The sequence below is a fragment of the Cervus canadensis genome, chromosome 3 (genome assembly GCF_019320065.1).
Source record: "Cervus canadensis isolate Bull #8, Minnesota chromosome 3, ASM1932006v1, whole genome shotgun sequence".
Lineage (NCBI taxonomy): Eukaryota > Metazoa > Chordata > Mammalia > Artiodactyla > Cervidae > Cervus > Cervus canadensis.
In genome coordinates, this window is record NC_057388.1 from 22,349,041 (window position 1) to 22,372,962 (window position 23,922).

Sequence of the window (23,922 nt, forward strand, 5' to 3'; positions counted from 1 at the left end):
TTCACTTCTCTGGGTGCACTCTCTCATCAAAAAATCCACTCACTGAACTGGGTGGTGGCTCGGGTCGGGGCTCTTCCAGTGTCTTGATAATTCTAATCATCTGTTGAAGCATTATAGATTATAAGTCAGTAAGAAAACTGACAAATCAAGCCTACCCGGAAAGCCAAGAGGAATGAAATAGCTGATGCAACCAGCCCTTTCTTGTCACTTCTGTGTATTACAGAACACTTAATGTTTTGTTCTTCTCCATGTACCTGCTCTCTGCCCTTCCATGATCTAGAAGTAATCACTAGTCGTTTGAAACTCTTATTTTAGGGATTAAACTGCCATCAGTCTAAGAACTTTGAAAGAGTTCGCTCTTGACATTTAGAATTTTAATACAGTATCTGATTCCACTATTTATTCAAAAGCAACTGCCACAAACCATCATATATAATAATATAAAATCTCTCTGAAATATATTTCTGAATCTCCCTACATTAAACTGCAGGCCTAGGAGAGATGAGTAAGCTGCATAGAGTGAAACTAGCTAATCCCCCACAACTTACAACTTGGGTGAGTTTTGCACTCTATTGCCTCAACCTAAGCAATAGTTCTCAACAATATATTAAATATAAGTAAATTCACAAACAAATAAATATTTGCTTTGATAAAAGAACTTACCACCATTATAAAACTGTCCTTATGTATTTAATGTGAGATATAATAGTTTTTTTTTTAAGTATTTGCATATTTGTCATTCATGAGGGTCTCCAAATGGAACCACTCAAAATAACAATGGGCTATAATATGTAAATTCTCTCAGCAGTGAACTTTATAACACAGAAGAAAAATGGTCAGTCCAACTTCCTAGCTAGCAATGGCAACAGACACCTGACATTTCATTATCATATTTAAAAAACCTTTTGGTTTAAGTTCTGTTCCCTCTTAACTAAATATCTCTTTGTACCGTCCTCTTAAAAACAAGTGTTTGATGGAGAAGTGTAGAAGACATTTGAGAAAGGTTAGGAGATACACAAACAAAGAAGGCAACGGAATGGGAATCTTAGGGGTTATTAAGTGAAGGCAACTTGAGTTTCTTATAAAGGTTGGTTTAAAACTCACTCTGCATTTCAGGAAAATGGCATGCGATGGATGTACAATTCTAAGGATAGTTGTGGATTATTTAAAATAATCTTTTAGGCAAGTAACATTTTCTACAGCAATATCACTAGTAAAACACAAATAAACAGGCAACATAAGACAGATTGTTTTTTGATGGTGAATACCCACAACAGAACTGTACCTACATTGACAGAAGACAAAAACAACAATACTTACTGAGCCAGACACTGTTTTAAGTACTTTATGTTTATTGACTCACTTTAATTTTTAGGAAACTACACTACAGAGAAGTTAAATCATAATTAGGAAGAGGCAAAGGCAAAACAACTCTTGATATTTCTCTTCTGCGTTCCTTTAGGTTGACATCTAAGGATTTTATCCACCAAGACCTGAGTGATCTGCTTCTCTATTTTCTGATTGTGGTGGTGGTTTAGTTGCTCAGTTGTGTCCGCCTTTTTGTGACCCCATTGACTGTAGCCTGTCAGGCTCCTCTGTCCAGGCAATCTCCCAGGCAGGAATACTGGAACTGCCTAGAAGAGAATTGCCATTCCCTTCTCCGGGAGGTCTTCCTGACCCAGGGATCAAAGCCATGTCTCCTGCACTGGAGGCAGATTCTTTACTGACTGAGCCAACAGGGAAGCCCCATCTTCTGAATACACCTGGCCAAAGGGATGCAACAAAAGGGGATTGGAAAGCATGAAGAGAGGCTATTGGAAGATAGTTGAGATGGGCTGCAAACTTCCACCTGAGGTCCCAACTTTGCTGGAAGGCTTCTGTTCTGCTGCTCTCACAGGATTCCAGTGTAAAAGCTCTCTCTCTTCACCCTATCATGTCTAGAGGTGCTAATATTTTCCAGTTGTGGGCAGACCCTGGGTATTATCCATCCTGTTGCTTCCCAACACACTGCCCACCATCAGATAGTCAGCATCAAGCTCTCTTCAATCAACCCTATGAGTGTGCCACCAATTTTCCTAAGAGGATGACAAAGAAATTAGATAAATCCTTTGTGATCTATCAACTACTGACTAAAACTGCAACAACAAAAAAGTGCTGCTCCTTCTTCTTATTTTTCCAAACATTTGGGTATCCAAGAAAAAAAAGTGGTGCTCTTCTTCTAGGAACAAAGAATAGTTGGGGAAGAAAAGGCATGCAGGATTCCTTGAGTTTTGAAGGTAGACATTCAAAAGATCATAATCTTGGAAATGCATGTAGCAGCAGCCCCTAAATTTAGGTGTCTAACAGCTGGTTTTCATGCCATTTTGGTCTTTCTTAGCAATTTACATCTAGATGCTCTCTAGTTTAATACATCCACACCCGTTTATACTACAAATAAGGAGAAAAAAAAAGTCCAAAGTAAACATAGCATGTAGTTGGGGAGACTTTCATTGTCAGGCAGAAAAATACCTGAAAATTCATTTTATTTTTGAAAAATATTAAAGAAGATAGATATCTCTTAATGTCAATCTACCCAATTAGGAGTAAATCTCTCTTTGCAGAGTTCTTAAAAGGTGAAAGCCATTCAATAAGTTACTGGCATCCTAAAAAACCAAAGCTACTTTTTATCAATTTAGCTCCCACTAAGTTTTTGATGGCACAATTCTATTTTCCTGAACTGCGTATTCTCACTACCACAATAAAATCAATCATTTGTAAAATTTACTTGGTATTCATTATTTCTTTGATGAGAGTCACTGCCCATTTTACACTTTTTTTTAACTAATAAGAATACACTTCAGTATACTTTGCTACTTTTTCAGGAGGCTAAGAATCCAAAAGTTTTCTATGCAGTCCAGAAAGTTGTAAGAAGCCGCCTCTACAGACACTGAATATATTTCGCCAGTACACTTGCAAATAACTATCATTTGCAAAAATAAGTTTTTATTTGGGTGTCATTTCTGGCAAAGCATTAAAGCTGTATTTTCAAAGAGCAAAATTCTCGGCCTTTAAAATTCTACTGGCATCCACCAACCGAAGCTGGACCCTCCACTAGGTTTCCACACAGTCTGAGAGAGAGATGACTTCATCTCAATCATTTTCTTGCCCACAGTCATGTAAGATAACTGGGATTTTTTTTTTTTTCTTGTAGCATTACAGAAATCTCTTGAAATGTAGGCAGAATAAAGAGCCAGAGGAAGAGAAAGACAAAGGAAAAACTGCGGGGAGTTAGCAGATTTGATTTTATGACTATCATTGATTACCAGCTTCAGTCTTTAGGACTCTCCACATAGCCGTATATGCTTCACGTTTAATATTTTATTTTGTAACTGCAACATTTAACATCATATTATAGTCTTTAATGTGGATACTTTAGTTCAGATGATCTGTTATGAAGAAATTAAATTTGAGATTCTATTAGTGTATATACATACATTTATATAAATAGATTATTTTAAAGTGTGCCTTAAGTGTAGCTGCCATGTCCAAGTTCAGCATCTTCCCTGTCTTTTATACCATTAACCTTTCTACTAAAATATAGTAGGGACTAAAAACTATAAAAAATAAACACCTTACATTTACAATTTCAACCAATATAGTCTATCCAGCTTCAAGAAACATACCTAAAACATCTTAGAAAGAAGACATACAAAAAACAACAACAACAACACTAGGATGTTTAAAACCATTTGAAATATTCTAATTGAACTGATTCTAAGAAGAGCAATGATTTCTGAATTTAAGTCTTTAAACAAAACCCTAATGTTTTTCACTACCACAGGTTATTACCTACTAAACTTATAGTTGCTGTAAAAGTAAAAACTCCAAGGCTGTAAGAACTAAGTCACCAAAAAATACAAATATTTTAGAATTAAAAATGTTTAAGGAAATGCTAACTTTGAAAGTACCATAACTATAGTATTAGATAAGCTGACGTTCCAATTCATTAATTTTAAAATCTATATAGGATAGACAGCAACTTAATTATTTTTGAAAGAGTTTTCTTCATATAAACCCCTTCCAAAAATGTATACACATTAATACATATTTTACCTGATTTTTCTTATTCATAGGTGCATGGAAGAGATCAAAAAACATATCATACAATAATTTCAGAGCCCTACAAAATCAATATTCCAATACACAGTATCAAATTTGCAGACAATAATGTATTACATTCAGAAACATTACATTGCTGTGGAAAATGTGATATTATAAAAAGGTTTTCATGAATAAGCGGATTTTAATTGTATATTTCAAATTCCAAATATACAGGAGTATTAGTAATTGACCCATTTAATCCCAAATGAATGTATATTTTTACCAAGTAATTTTTAGTTAATTTAATAAAAAAATATTTTTAAAGATTTTAAAGAGAAACATTTACCCTAAAGTATGAAAACATCTGAAACATCTGAACAAAAAGTAGCATCTGAATTTTATACAGATCTATTAATAGATATATTATTTATTATTTGTATCCTAAAATACTACCTAACACAATTTCTTAAAGAGAAAACAAATTCCTTACCCTTCTATAATGTAAGTAGAAAATCATCAGAGAAAAGGGGCTCCAATTTAAATTAATTCTACCTCTACATAGGTAATGCAAATTGAAGTCTGAGACCCAAAGTGACCTTTACTATTTTAAGTTTTACTTCATCAGAGCAATAAAATATTCTAAAAGGTTTTTTGCAATTGGATTTTGAACTTCACTGATGACTATGATTTAGAAGTAGTGTGGAGAATAAGGCAGTGTTGCAATTCGTATTTCTTTATTATTGTGTCACTTCATCTCTACAGGAGGGTTTCAGTTTGATACAACTATTCTGAGAAAAAAAATCATAAAAGTATCATAACAAAAATAGAAAGTGTTAGTGTTTGATTTTCTTTACAACCTTTACAAAAAGCTTATTATTGATAAGTAAATCATATTAATGACTAAGACACATAAGAGAAGCCGCAATAATAAAATGTGTTTTGCCGTTTAAATAAAAATAAAAATGTCTAACACAATTTCCACTTTGTGCGCTTTGGTCTCGGTTTATGTTTTATACCACTTTTTCTAATGTAACCATTGGAATCAGTCACCAATGCAATAATCCAGGATATGCAATTCAGCTGGTTACTCAATACTTAATCCTTTTTATTTGATGATTATAATCAAGGGGGAAAAATTCTACTTCTGATAGTCTTACTTCATGTGCTAATATATTTTCCTCACAAAATTTTTACTATAAAAATCAATATGGCAAAATTACAAGAAAATGAGAAATAAATCATCCACCACTATTAACTCAACAAATATTAGTTAAGGAATTCCTGTGTGTATTTTATTTTGTAATATTTTTCACCCTTATCATTTATCACTCATAAATGTTTGTAATAATCATAGCAATTCTTGGAAAAAAATATGGTCTGAAATTTTAAGAATAAATTACTGAAGTGAACATGGTCTAAAACTACAATATATTATTGTATTAGATTTTTTTTTTATTTGAAATGAAAATCTAAAAGGCCATCACATTTTCTGTGCATTTCTGGCTGCCATTTTTAATCCAGTAAATTAATGAAATTGCCCAATATATATATATATTTATATTTAAATGTAGTAAATGAATAAAACTGGCATCATTACCAGGCCAAATACATAAATAGGTTTACATGTGGAGATTTTTTTTCTTAACAGAAGTCAGTTATTAATTCACCCATAGATTATTTACTTTTAAAAAAGTAATTTCTTTTACTAAATATAGTAATATTTTGCCAAATTTTTCTGAATCTGATGTAAGGGCTTGTCCCTTTTGTTATCTTATTTTTGTTTAAAATTAATTAGGTCTTACAATAAATAAATTGTGACAAATTCCAATGCTGTGATGAAGGATCTATGTTGTGAAACACAGACAAACAAGGTAATGCTTAAAATAAATTTTTTGGTTTATTAGTGGCGATCAGCTTACAGTGTACCAACATAATGGTTTCCATTGATGATTACCGTAAACAAAGATTAAAACTTAAAATGTTTGATAGAGGGTTTTTAACTCAAATGAAAGTTTTAGGAGTGCCATGCATTATATTTGATGCTGTTCCTTTTCAAATAACTATAAATAAAGGTATTTACAGAGAAATGGAAACATTTTCAGTATTTATTTGCATTCTTCCTTCCATCATTGCTGACTTTCCACAATAAAGCACCTTAATTCTGAAGGAATTAATGCTCTTGACTTTTGAGTGTAATCATTTCGCAAACACTCATGTAGGTCAATGGTACTCAGAATTGTTTTTATGTCAGGTCATCGTTTTAAATGTTCACATCTAAAATTAATCTACCACTCCAAGAAAAAGAATGAAAATGGTTACTTTTTAAATTTCATAGATTTGAGGCACTTAATTTGTTCAATATAAATACTGGCCTATAACCATCCACATCCAATAGACTGTATTTTAAACTCTAAAGCAAATGCTGAAAAGTCATGATCCAGTCACACAGAAATGAATAATAACGTAACTTCTTTTCTTTCAGAAAACATGATAGAAATATCTAGAAAAAGTACAACATAATACTAGAGGTGGGGCAGGTAAGATATTACTCCGTATTTAATTTCCAGCATATTATCCTAATACTTGCCTATCAATCTGCAGAGCCAGACAGACATAACTTGACAACAGATATTTTATGATCTTGTAGCTATAATAAAATATTTACAGTTTTATGAGAATCTAATATGATTCAAAGTCATAAAATTGACACCCCCCAAATCACTCCTTTTTGATATAATTTTGATTTTTTATAAAATATGCACTTATATTCATTCAATAAATTTGAACAGAAGATACTCATATACTTATACTTTATATTACCTGCATTAAAAACTAAGATTAATTTATTTTGATCTACTAACTGGGAGTAGGCAGTTTATACTTATTACTATGTTGCTTGGTGAACAATCAAAGGTAACTGAAGTGAAGTAATTCACAGACTTTTTTTTCAGAATCACCTGTTTTGTATAGATTGCTTTAAGTACAGTTGTAAAGTTTTGATTTCTAAGAGTTCCTTTGAAGGTGTGGCAGATGTTGGCTTTGATAATAATGCTGGAAAGCATAGCAGGTTCAAAATTGCAAATATGCTTAACATATATAAAAGATAGTGTGATTTTCTATTAAAAGTTGTTGTTTTCAATTGTTGATAAAGTGCAGTGGAAGTCTAAAGTCCATAAATATTTGTTTCTAGACCCTTAAGCTTTTTGAGTTTGTGTATGTGTGTGTTCATGTGTTTTTGAGAGGTGAAACGCATACAAACGCACACTGAAAAATGTTAACTTTATAGTTTCAGCATCATTATCATGCACAAAAATTGGAGTTGTTTTTCAATATTTTCCAGTGCTTAAAATTCCATTAGAATTTCACACAGTCAATACACACATACACATATACATACATACAATCTGTGAGATGCAAGCACACAGAATTTTGGTTCTGATTTTGTCCTGGATTTATGCACTACATTTACTCTCAACTAGAAATATATACTAATTATACATAGTCTGGCAAAATAAAAATGGTCTCTGTAAGGCGTGGTGTGAGTTTTGTCAAATATAATTTTAAAATTTGAAGAGTGTCAACATTATGTTAATTCATTTTTTTTGGAAATATTGAAACATTAAAACTGTGCTGTAAACAATTAGAGATATATGTGTTAATAATATGTCAGAATTACATTGACTTTCTACTTTACTTTAGCTTCTGCTAGATCAAGGTGCCCTTATAATAATATGAAATGAAATAGCTGTGAGCATAAATTATAAAAGACCAAATACAACATCATTCCAATAAAAAATGATACCTTGAATTTAAATTTACTTAAAGAATCTAACAAATGTTATCTAAAATAGTGAATTTGGCTATTTAAACTTTATTTTCAAAGATTGTACATATATTCAACAAGAAATTTAAAATATATTTCCTTTTAGACGGTGAAGAGTTCTTTCAAAATATCCCATCGAAGAAAAAGTTCATTCTAACTCCCCAATGATTCTACCCTTGGTGATGATTAATTGTATTTCCCATTCAAGATGGAATCTATTAATATTTTATGTATCTGATGAAAACTTTTGTTTTTCCAGGACTGTAATTATCAACTTCAACATGAAAAAATAAACTTATTCTGTTATATGGTTATTTTGCACTAGAGGACGGTAGCACTATTAATTAATATAACCAATTTTCTTAAGAAAGTCATTATTAAAATAACTGAAGGGAGTCAGTTCTTAGATCTCACTTTCCAGATTTCTCCTTGATCAAAATAACACAGGCCTATATGAAAATACAGTTTGTCCTAAGAAACTTAGGTGCGTTTGTTCAGTTGAAGAAGCATATGAAACAATCCGTCATATAGGTTTCTCACTGCAGAAAGTAAAAGGAACAGTAAGAGCCTCTGGTAAATTGCAAAAGTGTCCCTGGCTAACCTGCACTCAGATCTTATCCCAGAAAAGTTACATTGATATCAAATGCCGATTCTATAAAAGGATGACTGCATTCTAAAAATGACTTGTTTTCTAATGTAGATGGAAGCCTTCTTGCTATAATTAACTTTTTCACTCTGTCTAAAGAGTGTCTCACTTAGGGTTAGTAAAAACCATTAAAAATGAGTGATACTGCTGGCAACCTTTTTGGATATAAACTATTTTGTGATGGGGCGTTAGAAGTTCACCCTGACCTTGGAATGTAAACGTGAGATTCTAAGTTTGAGATAGAAGAACCCATTCCCCCATTCCGTTCTCACAGTGAAGAATAACTGATACCATTGCTGCAAAAGAACATGAAATATGCGGCTCAATCACTGTCATTCATGTGAAATCTAATCTAAATTATTATAAAGGATAGACATTATCCAGTCTTTCAAATCAGTACCCGGAATCATCCTCCAGGGCTCTTAAAACCAATGCCGCAAAGAAAGAAAATATGTAAATACTATATTAAATAAACGACAGCTTACAAAAAGATGGGACGCAGGTTGCCTCGTAGCTACTGAAGAAAGCTCATACCCTCCTTATAAAGCATCTTTTAACAATTTCATTAGGACAGAGATAAGTAAGGGCTTTGACAGTTGACTGCAAAGCTTTAGTTTCTCTGGATTGCTGAAGTTTAGTTGGCTGCCCGTGCCTTCAAGCATTCGCGTTTGATTAAGATTCCCCTTTTGCTACGAGGTTCAAGATATCCTCGCTTAGATCAGCGCCTCCTACGCACACCCACTTGTAGCAGCGCTACCCCGGTTGCAGTTAAGTTTCCCAGTCCTTGTTTCAGATAGTACTCAACTGGAGGAGGATTTTACTTTCCAATTTTGAAACTCAGATTTTCTTTTTGGTTAGCATTACATGAATACAACTACAATAAAGAATCGTCTTTCGTCAAGGGTCTGAGCGTATATTTAGTTGCCATTCTCTGACACATTCCTTAAAATCCTCTGAATTCCTAGACAATATCTTTTTCCCCAAGAAAGAGAAATTTTACCATTTGGAATAGGGTGCTATTTAAAGAACTCTGAAATCAGAATTAAAAAAAAAAAAAAAAAAAAAAAAACTAAAACTTTTTCTCATGTGCTCTGCCAAGTTCCACTGCAAGTTCCAAATGTTGTGCAATAATTTGGAAATCCAGTTAACGATGGGAAAAATCGAGCCATTCAGAGTCGGGAAAAGTCAAGGAAAGGCACCCGCACGCACGCCCAGCGGACGCTGCATCCCAGGGCGCATTCCTCTCCCCATCGCTCAGATGGAAGGTCACGCTTCGCAATCGATTTCACATACTTGTCACTTGTCCTTTTTTTCTCAACCCTCTGGTAAACTAGTTTGAATCTTGGAGAGCTTAAACGCAGTTGGCTGCTGTGCTGCCCTCGGAGAAACACGTGCCCGCAAATAAAAGGACCAAAGCAGCCTCGCCGAATTTGGCGGCGAGGAGCCCGCGAGGAAAAGACCTGTCCCATACCGCCCGCCGCCTCACTCTAGCGGGAGACTCTGCCCCGTCATCTCTCCGCCCCCTTTCGCCCACGGTGCCCGGCGCGCCCTTACCTGAGCTATCGCTTTTCCTCTTGCTGCCACTTCTCTTCTCCGCCTCCGCGGGTGACAGCGCCTGGCGGCCGTAGTCCCCTGGCGGGCACGCGGCCCCGGTCGGGGTGCTGGAGCCCAAGCTGGAGGAGTTGGCGCACAGGACCGGCGGGCTGCTTCCCAGCTCCGGGGGCCCTCCCGAGTCCGGCTGCAGGCAGAGGCTGTGCCGAGCCGCGCTCGGCGGGGAGGACATCTGCGGGAGGTGCCAGTTGGCCTGCAGAGCCTGGTGCTGCTGCTGCTGGTGGTGGTGGTGATGGTGATGGTGATGGTGGTGGTGCCCCCTGTGATGCTGGCTGGCAAACATGCCCTCCTCGTTGGGGTATCCCGCGATTATGCAAGACGAGGAAGACGTGGAGAGCTCGGGGTAGGACATGTGGTCAGATCTTCCATGGAGGGCGAGAGAGGATTGGGAGAACGGGTGCAAGCCTTGCGCGGTGGCGTGGGGGCTGCGGAGGCAGCCAAAGAGCGGGTGTTCCATAGCATGCAAGTCTCGGGTTCCAGGCAGAAGACTTCACGACGGTTCCAAACGCCACCACCCTCTGTCACTTTTCACTGGAAACCCTGTGACTTGTCCCCCTCCCAAAGCAATAGCCGCCCGCGTTTCTGCAGAGCTCGGATAATCCCGGTCCTGAGCCCTAGCGGCCAGCCTCCTTTACATATAAACACTCGGACCTGGAGAAGCTTCCCTCTGAGCTACTCAGATGTCAAGAGTAGGAGAGGTTGAAGCCAAAAGAAGGTGGTCCCAGAGAACTGCTTTCAGGGGGAAACGGCTCTGAGAGGTTATAAATAGAGTGTAATGTGAGCTGGGGGCTGGCTTAGGAGCCCAGTGCTGACCACATGCAAACTCCCTCCAAAACTGCCGCTCAGTCCGCGCAGTGCGCGCCCAGTTCCACTTCCTATCGCCGGCTGGACGCATGCAGCGCGTCCACGCCCGCCCGCCGCTGCCAACAGCCGGGATTGCAAGCGGCGCGCCGGGCGCCTAAACCCGAGCCCCGGCGGGCAGCGGCTACCCTTCCCGCTCCGCCGGCCCGGGCGTGCCGTGGCGCCCGCCAGCTCCAACCCCGCACCCAGTGTCCCATCTGCTCACTTCTCTCGTGAAGCGTGTCTTGTCAGTGCCACTTGGGCACGGTCACCTGCAGGAAAGCTTAGGGTGTGCCTAACTGTGGAGGAGCACGAAAGCAGTAGAATTAAGGAAAAGAATCAGAGCTAGTTTGGCGCGCAATCAGATTAAGCTTTTCCAACTTCTCATCAACTCGTGTCATGGGTTCAGTGGCGCTTCTCGCTTTTTATACAGCTGGTGTCTGTGGGTGGGTTGTTAGAGCGCTGAGACGCCAGATTCGAGGATACAGGAAAGCTCCCCACGGGCAAGAAAGGGCCGTCCTCTGTGCCGCAAGGAACCAGACTTGGTAGGGTGGAAGAAAGCATGGGGCCGCGACAGTCGCAGATGTTCTGCTTCTGGCATCCTCACCTGCGGTCCCAGGTGGGGTCTCTTCCCCTGCTTTCTTCAAATGTCCTCCCCAACACCGCCCTCGATTTCCGGGTCCCACTCCATTTCCTAGCCACTTGTCCGCCCAGAAAAACTTTTCCTGCATCAGGAGTATTCTAAAGCGATTTCGTCCTAGTCACAAGCGATGTGTATATTGCATGTACATTTCCAGTCCTCTCCCTCAGGAGCCAGCCCCTGTCACCTCGTTTCCCTCCAGAAATCCTTCTCTCTTCCGCTCAAAAAATCAATCAGCCAATTTCACCCCTTTCACTCCCACCCCGCCACGGTTCCATTTACCAAACAAATATTACACTTCGGTATCCCTTAAAGTTCGGATCTCCCTGGTAACAACTTTGCATCCTAGAAAATGACTTAGAAAACTTGCGGCCGGTGAATTAATGCGAGCGACGGCTGGGCTTTGATACTGCCACATGCTTGAAGGGCGACACTGTCTGCTGGGGGCCAAGTCGTTTACACATGGCACGCACGCTGGCCGCGCATAATGAGCTGCGGGAACAGTTGAGCCCTGCCTGGGACTTGTCGCATCAGGAGAATATCGGCGCTCACCTATCCCTCCCGGGACCCCAAATGTGCCACCAGGAGCGTCGCCGTCTTACTTTCATTGTCTCAGGTGTCCAGAGGACGGGGGTCAGGTCTTGGAAGTTGTTAATGGGATTATTGGGGACAGCAAACTGGGCCAGGCATCTGGTTTGAATTAGGAAAATGTATTGATTAATCTTTCAGAAATGTCACCAAGGTAGAACTTTTTCCCTAGCCCTGTCCCTCGGGCTTCAGCCTGACCATCTCCTTTTTCTTTCAAGTATCCTGGAGAATAGTGGCTTTGCAATAAACCTTTACATCCGTGTGAAAGTTCGAATTGTTTTCCAATGCTCAGAGGTGAGATGGGGTGGGAGTGATCAGGAATTCTGAGATTTGTTAGCACTGCTTTCTTTAACGGAAATTGAGCCCTATTTTGAGGGAAATTAGTTTTGCAGACTTCGTTAAAAAAAAAAAAAGAAGGTTAAAACTTTTGTTCACCAGCTGCTCAACTTTTCAGTCTGGGTTTGAGCTGGAACCTGCCGCAAGCGTTTGACGGTAAGGCTTTCTTTGCCGATATGTTTTGGGAATCTAATATTGTTTTAGACTTCGAAAGGGGGTGTTCTTCACGTTGCACGTTTCTAAGGGTTTTAAGCGCTCGCAGGATGGCGTCCAGGGCTTAGATCTTAAGAATGTTTCTTCCTGCCACTCCCCACGCCCGTGGCTCTTTAAGGATAAAAAAGGAGGGGATGTATTCTAATATCGTCGGAATATTTTTTGAATTTTCATTGTGTTTATGGTTTCAATATGTGCTCTGATATTAAAAGTTAAAGTACAAAGAGCAACACTAAACTTCCCAAACTCGGGTAGCTCCTCTATGGATTCTGGGTGAAAGCATTAAAGGCTTTATCCAAGAAAAATTTAGGCAAACACCTCCATAGCCAGTCACTAGAAATATTTATATAATACTGTCTACTAAAGGTATTGTGGAAAATGTCAGACAGGACTAACTAAAGATACACTTGATCTGCACACATCAATAAAAAACATCCATAAAGGTCCTTTTGGTTTGCATTACAGTGGTTTAGAGGGAGAGACACAATTGAGAAATGAATGGATTTGAATTTAACCAGTGTGTCTACAGCAACCAGCAAACACACATAAGTTTGCATCTCCAGGAGCTGCCACTTCTTGAACATGCCCTGTGACGGTGCTGGGTTTTTTTCCTCACTCACTGTGTCAGATGTTAACAACATGTCCAGAAATTTCTCCACAACATGCCTCAGTCAGTCAGCTGAGTGCAGGACTAAAAGTCTGGTAAAGAAAAATTAGAAAAGGTTAGAAATGAGAGGAGTCTCTTTGAAAGGCACCCAATTAAAAGAAACCTTAGCAGAAAAGGTCTTTTTAACTGAAGACTCAAAACATCTATCAGTTAACATGAAGTCCTGATGTCTAATAGAAAGTATAAGGAAAATGTTATTTGGACGAGAAAAAGTGTGGTTCAAAGGGGAAAAAAAGGTGAAAAAGGAGGTCTGGATGCATTCCAGAATCAAATATGACTGGTCTGTTTTATCTGAATTTCTAAATATATGTTAATTATTCCATAAAGCTTTTTTCCCCAAAATTTTCATTCTTAGAACATTTAGAATAACAAAAAATATTAACTTATTTTTTAGGCCATAGAGAATTTTTTTAAATGTAATAATAACACAAAAAATCCCCAGCATTTCCTATAATAGCTGTAGCAGTGTCTACATCTATAAAAACCAACATTGAAAGATGTTTTTTACCTCTAATGGCTACTTATAGGGGAAATGGTAAAAATCACCAAACTGAGTAGAGAATTTCAATAGCTTTAATTTAAAACTATGTACAGTATAGTATTTATCCTATAATTACAATATACTTGAACTTCTCTGAAAAATGTTTAATATTTTATGCAAGATTTTGATACCAAACGTTCAACAAGAGGTTGAATATATGAAAAATGTAAGCTGCTCATCTTTTGCAGGAAACATGATCAAAATTATCTTAAACGTGCTATGCTCTTTACATTTCATAAATGTGTATCTATTATTTCTTCTGCTAAGTGAAATGGTATTCAGTAATAAACGCAGAGATATTTTTAAATTAAGAATAAGGGGAAAGAACTTGAGCAACCTGAAAAATTCATTTTTATATTTTGAGATTCACGATTCTTTTGAGTTGCCATTTTTGTATGTTTGTGACATGAAGTATGGTAGGAATAAAAAAACTTAAATTAAAAATGATCCTTAGCTACAGATATTACAAAACTTTATTTTGGATTTTACCTGCTGGATAAAATTACCTTGGTAACATATAGTCATGATATATGCATTTAAGTACGGAAAATTACATTGAAACCAGAATTTGTCTCCTGAAAGTTTTGTTGAGAATATAAATATTATTTCTGTTATATTTCTCCAAGAAATAAAGGATTGGTTCTTTTGAAATAAAGAATTTTTAAAATATGCTAAGTACCCAATGGTAATTTATGTGATTTATGATGCACTCCATTTTTAAAAAACTTAAGAACTGCCTTTCTCCAGGAATTATGCACTATAAAATTTAAGGAATAGTTTGGCTACTGCATGTTATTTAGTGATTCTATATATTTTACTGATTTTTAAAATAAGTTACTGTTTTTACACAACAGTAATTAGTGACTTCACAATAAAATCTGTTATGTTTCTACATATACTAGGAGATATGAGTACTTGTTCATTACTCTGAGAGTATAACATTCAATATATTTTGTTTTTCTATTTTCTATCTCTTCCTACATTTAGATTTATTATTTCTTTTAGAAATTGGTGGTTTTCTTCAAGTATCACGTAGTAAAAAATGTGCTGAAAAGTAGCATGGACTACAGATTGACTGATAATATTAAATTTATAAGATTTGAGTAAAAATTCAAAATATATGCAATCTTCCCTAATGCCAGTTGCTTTCCATATACACTTCATGACATTCTAATTATCTTATTTGCAGGGGGGACAATGATTGCCTCTCAAGTTTCAAAAACTTCTTTTTGCCCACCTTAAATCAAATATTATTCAACAAAGTTACTTTAAAATGATGCCTATGAGGAATAATTACATTCCATTCCTACATTTTCATTTGCAATCAAGTTGTACGTTATTTTTATTGATAAAGTATGCATCTTAGATTTTTATAGTTGAAAACTGCCTCCTTTACATACCTAACTACATGATGTAGAGGCACAGGAATGCAAGACAGTTCCATAATGAAATGCTATATATTACATTATATATTCTATACCATCAAACTCATAAGCATTAAATCTCTACCCATCCACATTTTAAGGAAAATAAACCATTTATTTCTCCTGTGTCATAAAAAGCAATGCTATAGTTTTAAATGGACTGAATTTAGAACAAGTTCATAAATCTTGGGGAACAAAAATTCAAACGAAACTAAAGAGGCAAGTTTTAGGTAAACCTTTAGTTTTCTGTTTCAGGTTTTCCGACCTGAAGAGTTTAACATGACTAATATAATTTTGGTGCCATGGTAGGTTATTCTTATGTATTTTCATCTTTCATGCATCAATTTGTAGCATGTTTTACTCTTAAAGTATCACTTTCATTGTGAGCCTGGGTTTATGATTTGTATCACTGAAAAACTCTGTGTTTTAGTTGTTTTGGTATAGCTTCCCTAAAATATTTAACTGCACACTCCAATTTTATATAATTCAGACTTGGCAGGGAAAGACTAGCTGCCTTTGATATCAACATTTTTGTTTATATGAATAAAGGGAAAATTCTTTGCTTACCAAACAAAATGGAAAGTGAAGGCCAAATACAAGATGTCTTACAACAAAATATTTTTAAGGGTTTAATATTAGTACTTTGATTCAGTTTAGATTCATAAAAGATTTTGAGAAACAACCTGGAGTATTTTTATACAATGTAGTGAACATATGAAAATGGATCAAGACAAGAATGAAAATGACTAAATGACGACTATCTGCTTATGCCTTAGTTGACCTAAGAAATTAGAAGGATGATTGGAGGACAAAATCAAGGAAAAACCAGAGATAGTATTTAGCAGGGGAAAAGAGGGAGAAATAAGATATGCTTAAATATACAGAAAATAATGCTATGTTTGTAATTCATAAGCCACATACACTTACAATAGTGGTAAAAGGATCCCAGGTGCATGTTTTAATTTAACTGGAATTTTAAAAATGAGTAATCAGAAAGGTTTACATTACGTTTTGACAAAAGTGATAATAACAAAATATCATTTGAGAAAGAGTTTCAAGTAATTGCACAAGCATAATGTGAAATGTTGGTAGCAATGTAGTCAATGCCTAGAAATGTGCAAGCTACTGAATGTCTGAGGTTCTGAATAATTGGTGCCTTCACAGCTTACAAATCTGTAACCCGAAACTCATTGTAGTCCATCGTTTGCTAAATTCTATTTATTTTTAAAATGATATTTTTGCTAAGTTGGGGTAATAGTATATTGGAAGGGCATAAGTTGGCTTTCAACGGCTTTTAGTGACTGAGGGGGGCCAAAAAAAAATATTGGGCTAACTGCATCCTAAAGCACTTCAAAGTACAAGGGAACCCTGTAGAATAAAGCACAAACTACAACTCAGAAGGAATATCATCTCTGAGCCCCAGGGCTCAGGTTAGGAGAATTCCTTCTACCATCAGCTAACGGTTGATTTACCAGCAAGGAGACCAGTGGTCAAAGTAAAGCTTTTTGCATACTGCACGAGTGTGTTAAGTACCAGTTGAAAACTCTTCAACACAGAGCAACTATACAAGATAATACTCCCTGCTTGGAATTCATTTTGCATGAACCTTGGCTTATAACCTCAGAATTGCAGGTATTGCTTTGGTCAAATTTCTAAAGGTTAATTCTTGAAGGCATGAGTAATAATGGACAGGAAAATGGTCATGATTGAAAAAGTCAAAACAATCTTGGAAAACTTTCTGATAAAATACAGTAAATCTTACTAGCGATCTTGAAAGTGGGCTGCGTGAGCAGTGGGAAACTTGAACAGTTCTTGTCTTCAATCTAGAGCACCTGTAGCAATCTGCAGCAGCATTTCTGCAGTAACTTAAGAGGATTCCATGTGCAGGTTAGAGTAAGATAAAGTCAATTTAAATAAATGTGACCCATTATCAAATACAATAACACATCCATTTGCTGCAAACAACTTTATGAAGATTTCCCTGATATAGTAAATATAGAGAAATAAATATAGCTCAACTCTGACTTCCTAGGATAACTGTTGCTTTTTTTTTTCCCAAACAGTTACCATCTGTGGACCAGTAGTCCCTGTCAGTTGCTTATGAGATGCTTGGTTTCCTCCAAGTTTTGTTCTTAGTCACCTCCTGTATCCTGCATTATGCAGTTAATGATGTGATTTGATCAGAGTAAAAAGCTGAGTTGCTTTGGGTTATTAAGATCAGATTTTCTAAAGTACATGGCCTACACATCATCCAACAGACCCTGCCAAGGCAGATGGCTCAGCCCCAAGAGGCATCACTTGGAATTATTCTTCCAGTTTTGAAGATAAGCACATAACTATGAAACTCCACAAAAATCTCCACTGTTGCATGTGTGGTGACAAAGTTGAATGAATATCTTTCAAAATTATATAAAGAAGCACATAGAGACTTGTAAACATTACATGCTATAAATCTGAGGTTGTTGAATTAGCTGTTGGTGTTCCTCTTTGTGTAATAATACTAAAGATTTGTCAATCCATGTAAATAGTTCTATTATGAAGATATTATTTTCCTTATATAGTTAGCTATCACTATCATGGGGCATTTGTGACCAAGTAGAACCAAATCTAACCCTTCGACTGCAAGGAATCAAAGCAGTCAATCCTAAAGGAAATCAACTTGAATATTCATTGGAAGGACTGATGCTGAAGCTGAAGCTCCAATACTTTGACCACCTGATGTGAAGAGCCTACTCATAGGAAAAGACCCTGATGCTGAGAAAGATTGAAGGCAAAAGGAGAAGGGGATGGCAGAGGATGAGATGGTTAAATAACATCACCGACTCAGTGGACATGAATCTGAGCAAACTCTGGGAGACAGTGAAGGACAGGGAAGTCTGGCATACTGCAGTCTATGGGATCACAAAGAGCTAGACATGACTTAGTGACTAAATAACAACAACATAACCTAGTCATGACTAAAACAACAAAAAAAATGGGTTAGGTTCTTTGCATTGTAGTAGCAATTGCAGTGATCATAACTGCTAAATTTCACCTTCAGGTTAACAAGTCCCATATCAGTCTATCTTTGAACAGATCATTGCCAATCCAGTTTCTCAAATCAGAAGCAGGAACCCATGCTTGACAGGCCCCTCCATTTTCACCCGTCTATATGCAATCAGTCATCAGGTAGAGTAGTCTGACTATACTTCTTTAATACTCATTAACTTCACCCTTCTCTCCATCACCAATGCTGTTACCTTATTGGGGGGCTTCACTTTTCTTACTTGGATGACATGGAGCTCTCCATTGCAATATACTTGCCAAGAGCATCGCCATATCTCCAAAAGCTGGAAGCAGAATGGGTTTGAATCTTAACTCTGTCATTTTCTGACTCTGTCAGTGCATTCATTTGTTAACTCGAAAGAATACTACAATGAATGAATTCAACAGTGTTGTGAGTGTGCCTAATACAATGCCTAACATAAGCTTAATACACATGGAATAAATTTAAGCTAAATCTAGAGCTGCAGTGTTAAATATAGCTTCCTGTGGTTATTGAGCATTTGAGATGTGTCTAGTCTAAATAAAGATGTGCTTCAATATTAAAATGCACTGGGAAGACCCAGAGGAATCGGGTGGAGAGGGAAGTGGGAGGGGGGATCGGGATGGGGAATACATGTAACTCCATGGCTGATTCATGTCAATGTATGACAAAACCCACTGCAATGTTGTGAAGTAATTAGCCTCCAACTAATAAAAATAAATGAAAAAAATAAAAATAAAAATAAAACCGAAGTCAAATGGATTCAGGTATTAGTAAAAAAAATAAAATAAAATGCACATCAGATTTCAAAGATTTCACATGAAATGAATAAACTTTCATACTGATTACATGCCAAAATTACATGTTAAAATGTTATTTGCTGGATATACTGATCTAAATAAAGTATATTATTATAATCAATTCTCTTTTTCCTTTTTTAACATAGCTACTAGAATATCTAAAATGACAAATGTGGCTTAAGTAAGATTTCTCTTGGACAGTGCTGATCTAGAGAATGTAATTTAACTTTTTCTTTCTTTTATTCTCTCTCTCACAAATAGGTACCAAATTACATAAATATACATATATCTGTCAAAATGATGTAAGACCTGAAATCTCTCTGTAAGTTGATCCTCTTGACCCCATGATTAGGAGCTTCACAATGTGGTACCACACCTGGAAATCTCCAGAACAAGATCTCAAGGAAACACAGGAAATTCCTGGAGTGGCAAAACATCCTATTTGAAGACATTCAATTATTCCTCTGTGCATCAGGAGCATCGCCATGACTTAACTATTCATATGCTTGAAAGAGTTTGTTTAGAAAGAGCCTTTGCAGGAAAATAAAAAGAGCCAAGTATATTATTGATGATGGGCTAGACAATGCCATCATGGTGAGTTAACCTCTACATCTTATTCCCTGGGCAAAAGTTTAGTTATTCCTGCAAGTTTTGATGCAAGATGGTTGGCTCTCCAGGCAGATACTGACACCATGAATTAGATATCTCAACATGTTCCTCCAAAACAAAACACCACAGCAGGGGAAGATGGAAGTGGAGGGTCACACACCTGGTCTTATATACTTGGATGCAAGGTGATACGTGTCATTTTTACTTACAGCTTGTAGGCCAGAACAAAGCCTAACAGACCTGCAAGGGGCCTGGAAAAAATTCTGGCGCACATGGTGGACTGGTGAACAGTAAATGTTTCTGCCACATAAGGCTTTGGTAGACTTCAAATTTGTTCCTTACAGGCCTAATTCATACCACTAACTGTATATTGCTTGAGACTTTCTGTAATCTTATGGTACTGTTTTTCAAGTACAGTGTCTGACACAAAGTACTCAATAAATATACTCAGCAGAACGCTTAGATCTGTGTTTCACTTTATCTTTGGACTTCCGTACCCCTGTAGTTGCTATCAAATCAGGAAAGTATAACTGTTGCAACTCTAACTGCAAAGAAAATTAACTGATAAAAATGAGCAGCCCAGCTTCAACTGTGTTCTGGTTTTTATAGTTCTTGCTCTGTTTCTTTGTTCCAGAGCAGAAGTGCACCTAACTGTCATGGGAATTAGAACAACAGTTGTGTCCACCACACTCAATGAGAGAGTGGTTCAAATTCTTGGCGGAATTTGTCTTCAAGTGTCTGCACTTGTGCTGGGACCCCAATCTCTACATGTGAATTAGAGTCATTCCCTGTCAGATACTATGTTTTATTTTCAATCAGTTCTGTCCATTCTGTAATGGTTCATTGCATAGACTTGAAGATGACGTTCTGGGCTGTGTCTTATATTTGTCACTTACTGGAACTTTGATTGTGGTCAGGTTAATTAACTTCGTGTGTCTAGGTTTTCTCATTTTTAAAGAAAGATGTTTATTTCTATAGTTTCATGTTGGCAAACTAGCAAGTCCATGTAAGTCTAGACTTAAATAATACTAAGTCTACTATATCAGTGAAAGATACTGTTATCATAGTGATAATTTTTATTATTGTCTATCCTAGAGATCTTATTCTGTCTAAAAAGAAGTCCCTATAAAAATCTTTAAAAGTATTCACACACACACACACACACACACACACACACATATATATACATATATATACATTCATTCATTCCATTTCCCCCTCAATTAACACTCTAATATCTTGAAACATCTTGACTTAGGACAAGATTCCATGCATGTTTGTTGAATGAATAAATGATATACTAACAAAAAATGTAACTTTATTCTCAACATTTTGTACATAAATGATCATACATTTAGTTTGCATGCATTTCACTTGACTTTTCACTTGCTTCAAAATATGATTTTAAAAAACCTCCTGGCATATAAAACCTAGAAATTGGGGTGAGTGACAAAAAACTCATCAGTATGGCCAAAAGAACCATTAAGTTCTAAGGAAGAAGCTATATAACATTGCTTAATTATAGTACTTTGGAATACACTTATAGTAGTATTTGGCACATTTTATTTTAGATTTTACTGCATCTAGACTTTGCTTTAAAGGTAATGAATTTCTCTTTAATAGTACATGTTTAGTGAAATAATAACAATTGGACAAATCCTACCTCCAAATATGTTGAAATATGCAACCCCCTGAACTCCAAATAAAGAGATTTTAACAGTGAAGCAAAATCCTCCCCCAAACAAATAACATTATAGAATTTAAGATTTAACATTTATGTATGACATGCTTCATTTATATATTAAGTGTATATAAAGTATACTAAAAGTAAGCTAATTATTACTTAGATAATGATCAGGACTCTCTATATTATCTATTCCTGAATAATGTCAGATAGCTATATTAGATATTAAACAAACCTAGTTTTATTATACGACTACAATTTCTATTATTTTTGAATTGAATCTCTTTGTAGTTCCAGAAAGGTTTACTGGTGATTTACAATCAAGCTTGATAATAACAAAATAATTTAACACAAAGAAAGGAAAACTTCCTAGAGCAGTTGTTTCAGAATCCTAAATATCTTTTTTTTAACAAAAGAAATTCATTATAGAACCAACTATCTGAAGTGAACAATGAGAAGCAGAGCAGTCATGATGGACTCAGATAAACGGACTCTGGTAGCACATGCCTATGGTTCTGCCTTCTCCTTACCGACCTACCACAGGTTTATGGGTAGCACCTACAAAGAATGAAAGGAGCTAGGTACACAATCTGAAAACCACTAATCTCTCTCATGTATACAATCCACCTGGGAAGATGACCTCTGAAATGCCATACCTGTGTTTTCCCGATCTGCTGATGTATTTGATAGGCATCCTCCTGGAGTAAATATTTGAGTCATATTATTCTCTTCTATTTTTGTCTTCAAGTGTCTAGTAATCAGTCCTTCATATTTTCTATAAAAAAAAATATATAAAGTTAGATTGTCAAACTTTGCAACTGTAGAAGTATTTTAGTGAAGAAGATTTTAAAGTAATAACCCTATATTTATCAAGAGTCAAAATTAGAAGAAAAAAGCTATATGAGGGATACTTCCATAAGATCTGAACAGCACAATGTTATTTAGGAGAATCCAAAAAGGATCTAATCCGTACAGAATTCAGTGCCAGAAAAACAGATTTCCAGACTGAAAAGGGGGCAAATAACACAAAATTTTAAATTATCAAAAAAAAAAAAATACATGTGATCAAGAAATAGAAAATATTGCAAGCTACTTGTAACCAAAATACAGGTTAAAGGACATGTTATTTTCCTCCTACCAAATTGACAAAGTTTAAAAAACAAGTTACTGTGACAAAGGATTTAGTAAAATAATGACTCCTACACTACGGGTAAGAGTATAATTAAAACAGATTACCGAGACAAAATCGGCATCAAATGTTAACTTTTGATTCAAAAATTTCAGACAAATTTATCTGAAAATTTCAGATAAAATTTCAAAGGAAATAATCAAATATATCAAAAAGTTTGTGTGAAATTATCTGAAGTGATAGTCATTATATCAAAAATGTATATCTAATAATAAAATTGATCAAATGCTTTATATTAAATCATTATGAAAACTATAGCTCAATGATTAAAAATCATGTTCTAAAATAACAAGAAAGAATACAGGAAATCAGTTATAATTCTAAGAAAAAGAGCAGGCTACAAACATATGACAAAGATGATCCAAAAACAATCACAACAATTTTTGTATATTATATATATTTGTTATGTATATTATTTTCTTTCACTCACTATGTATAAATTCACATATACATGATATCATTTAGTCAGCCATCAGTTCAGTCGCTCAGTCATGTCCGACTCTTTGTGACTCCATGGACTGCAGCACGCAAGGCTTCCCTGTCCAACATCAACTCCTGGAGCTTGCTCAAACTCATGTCCATCGAGTCTTGTGATGCTATCCAACCATCTCATCCTCCATCGTCCCATTCTCCTGCCTTCAATCTTTCCCAGCATCAGGGATTTTTCCAAGGAGTCAGTTCTTCGCATCAGGTGGCCAAAGTATTGGAGTTTCAGCTTCAGCATCAGTCCTTCCAATGAATATTCAGGACTGATTTCCTTCAGGATGGGCGGGTTGGATCTCCTTGCAGTCAGTCCAAGGAACTCTCAAGAGTCTTCTCCAACACCACAGTTCAAAAGCTTCAATTCTTCAGTGCTCAGCTTTCTTTATAGCCCAACTCTCATTTCCATACATGACCACTGGAAAAACCATAGCCTTGACTAGACGGACCTTTATTGGCACAGTAATGTCTCTGCTTTTTAATATGCTGTCTAGGTTGGTCATAACTTTCCTTCCAAGGAGTAAGTGTTTTTTAATTTCATGGCGGCAGTCACCATCTGCAGTGATTTTTGGAGCCCCAAAAAATAGTCTGTCACTATTTCCATTGTTTTCCCATCTATTTGCCATGAAGTGATGGGAACGGATGCCATGATCTTCGTTTTTTTAATGTTGAGTTTTAAGCCAACTTTTTCACTCTCTTCTTTCACTTTCATTAAGAGGCTCTTTT

The 23,922-nt window shown here is 36.3% G+C and overlaps 1 protein-coding gene across 1 annotated transcript in view; it reads right to left on the reverse strand.

Moving 5' to 3' along the window:
* Window positions 1-11,206, reverse strand: part of MEOX2 (mesenchyme homeobox 2) — a 71,914-nt gene extending 60,708 nt beyond the window's left edge. Inside the window, exon 1 of the mRNA XM_043462760.1 lies at window positions 10,104-11,206. Within this exon, the coding sequence (XP_043318695.1) occupies window positions 10,104-10,617 (514 nt within the window). The 5' untranslated portion in view covers window positions 10,618-11,206. The remainder of the gene's footprint in view (window positions 1-10,103) is intronic.
* Window positions 11,207-23,922: the final 12,716 nt, after the last annotated feature.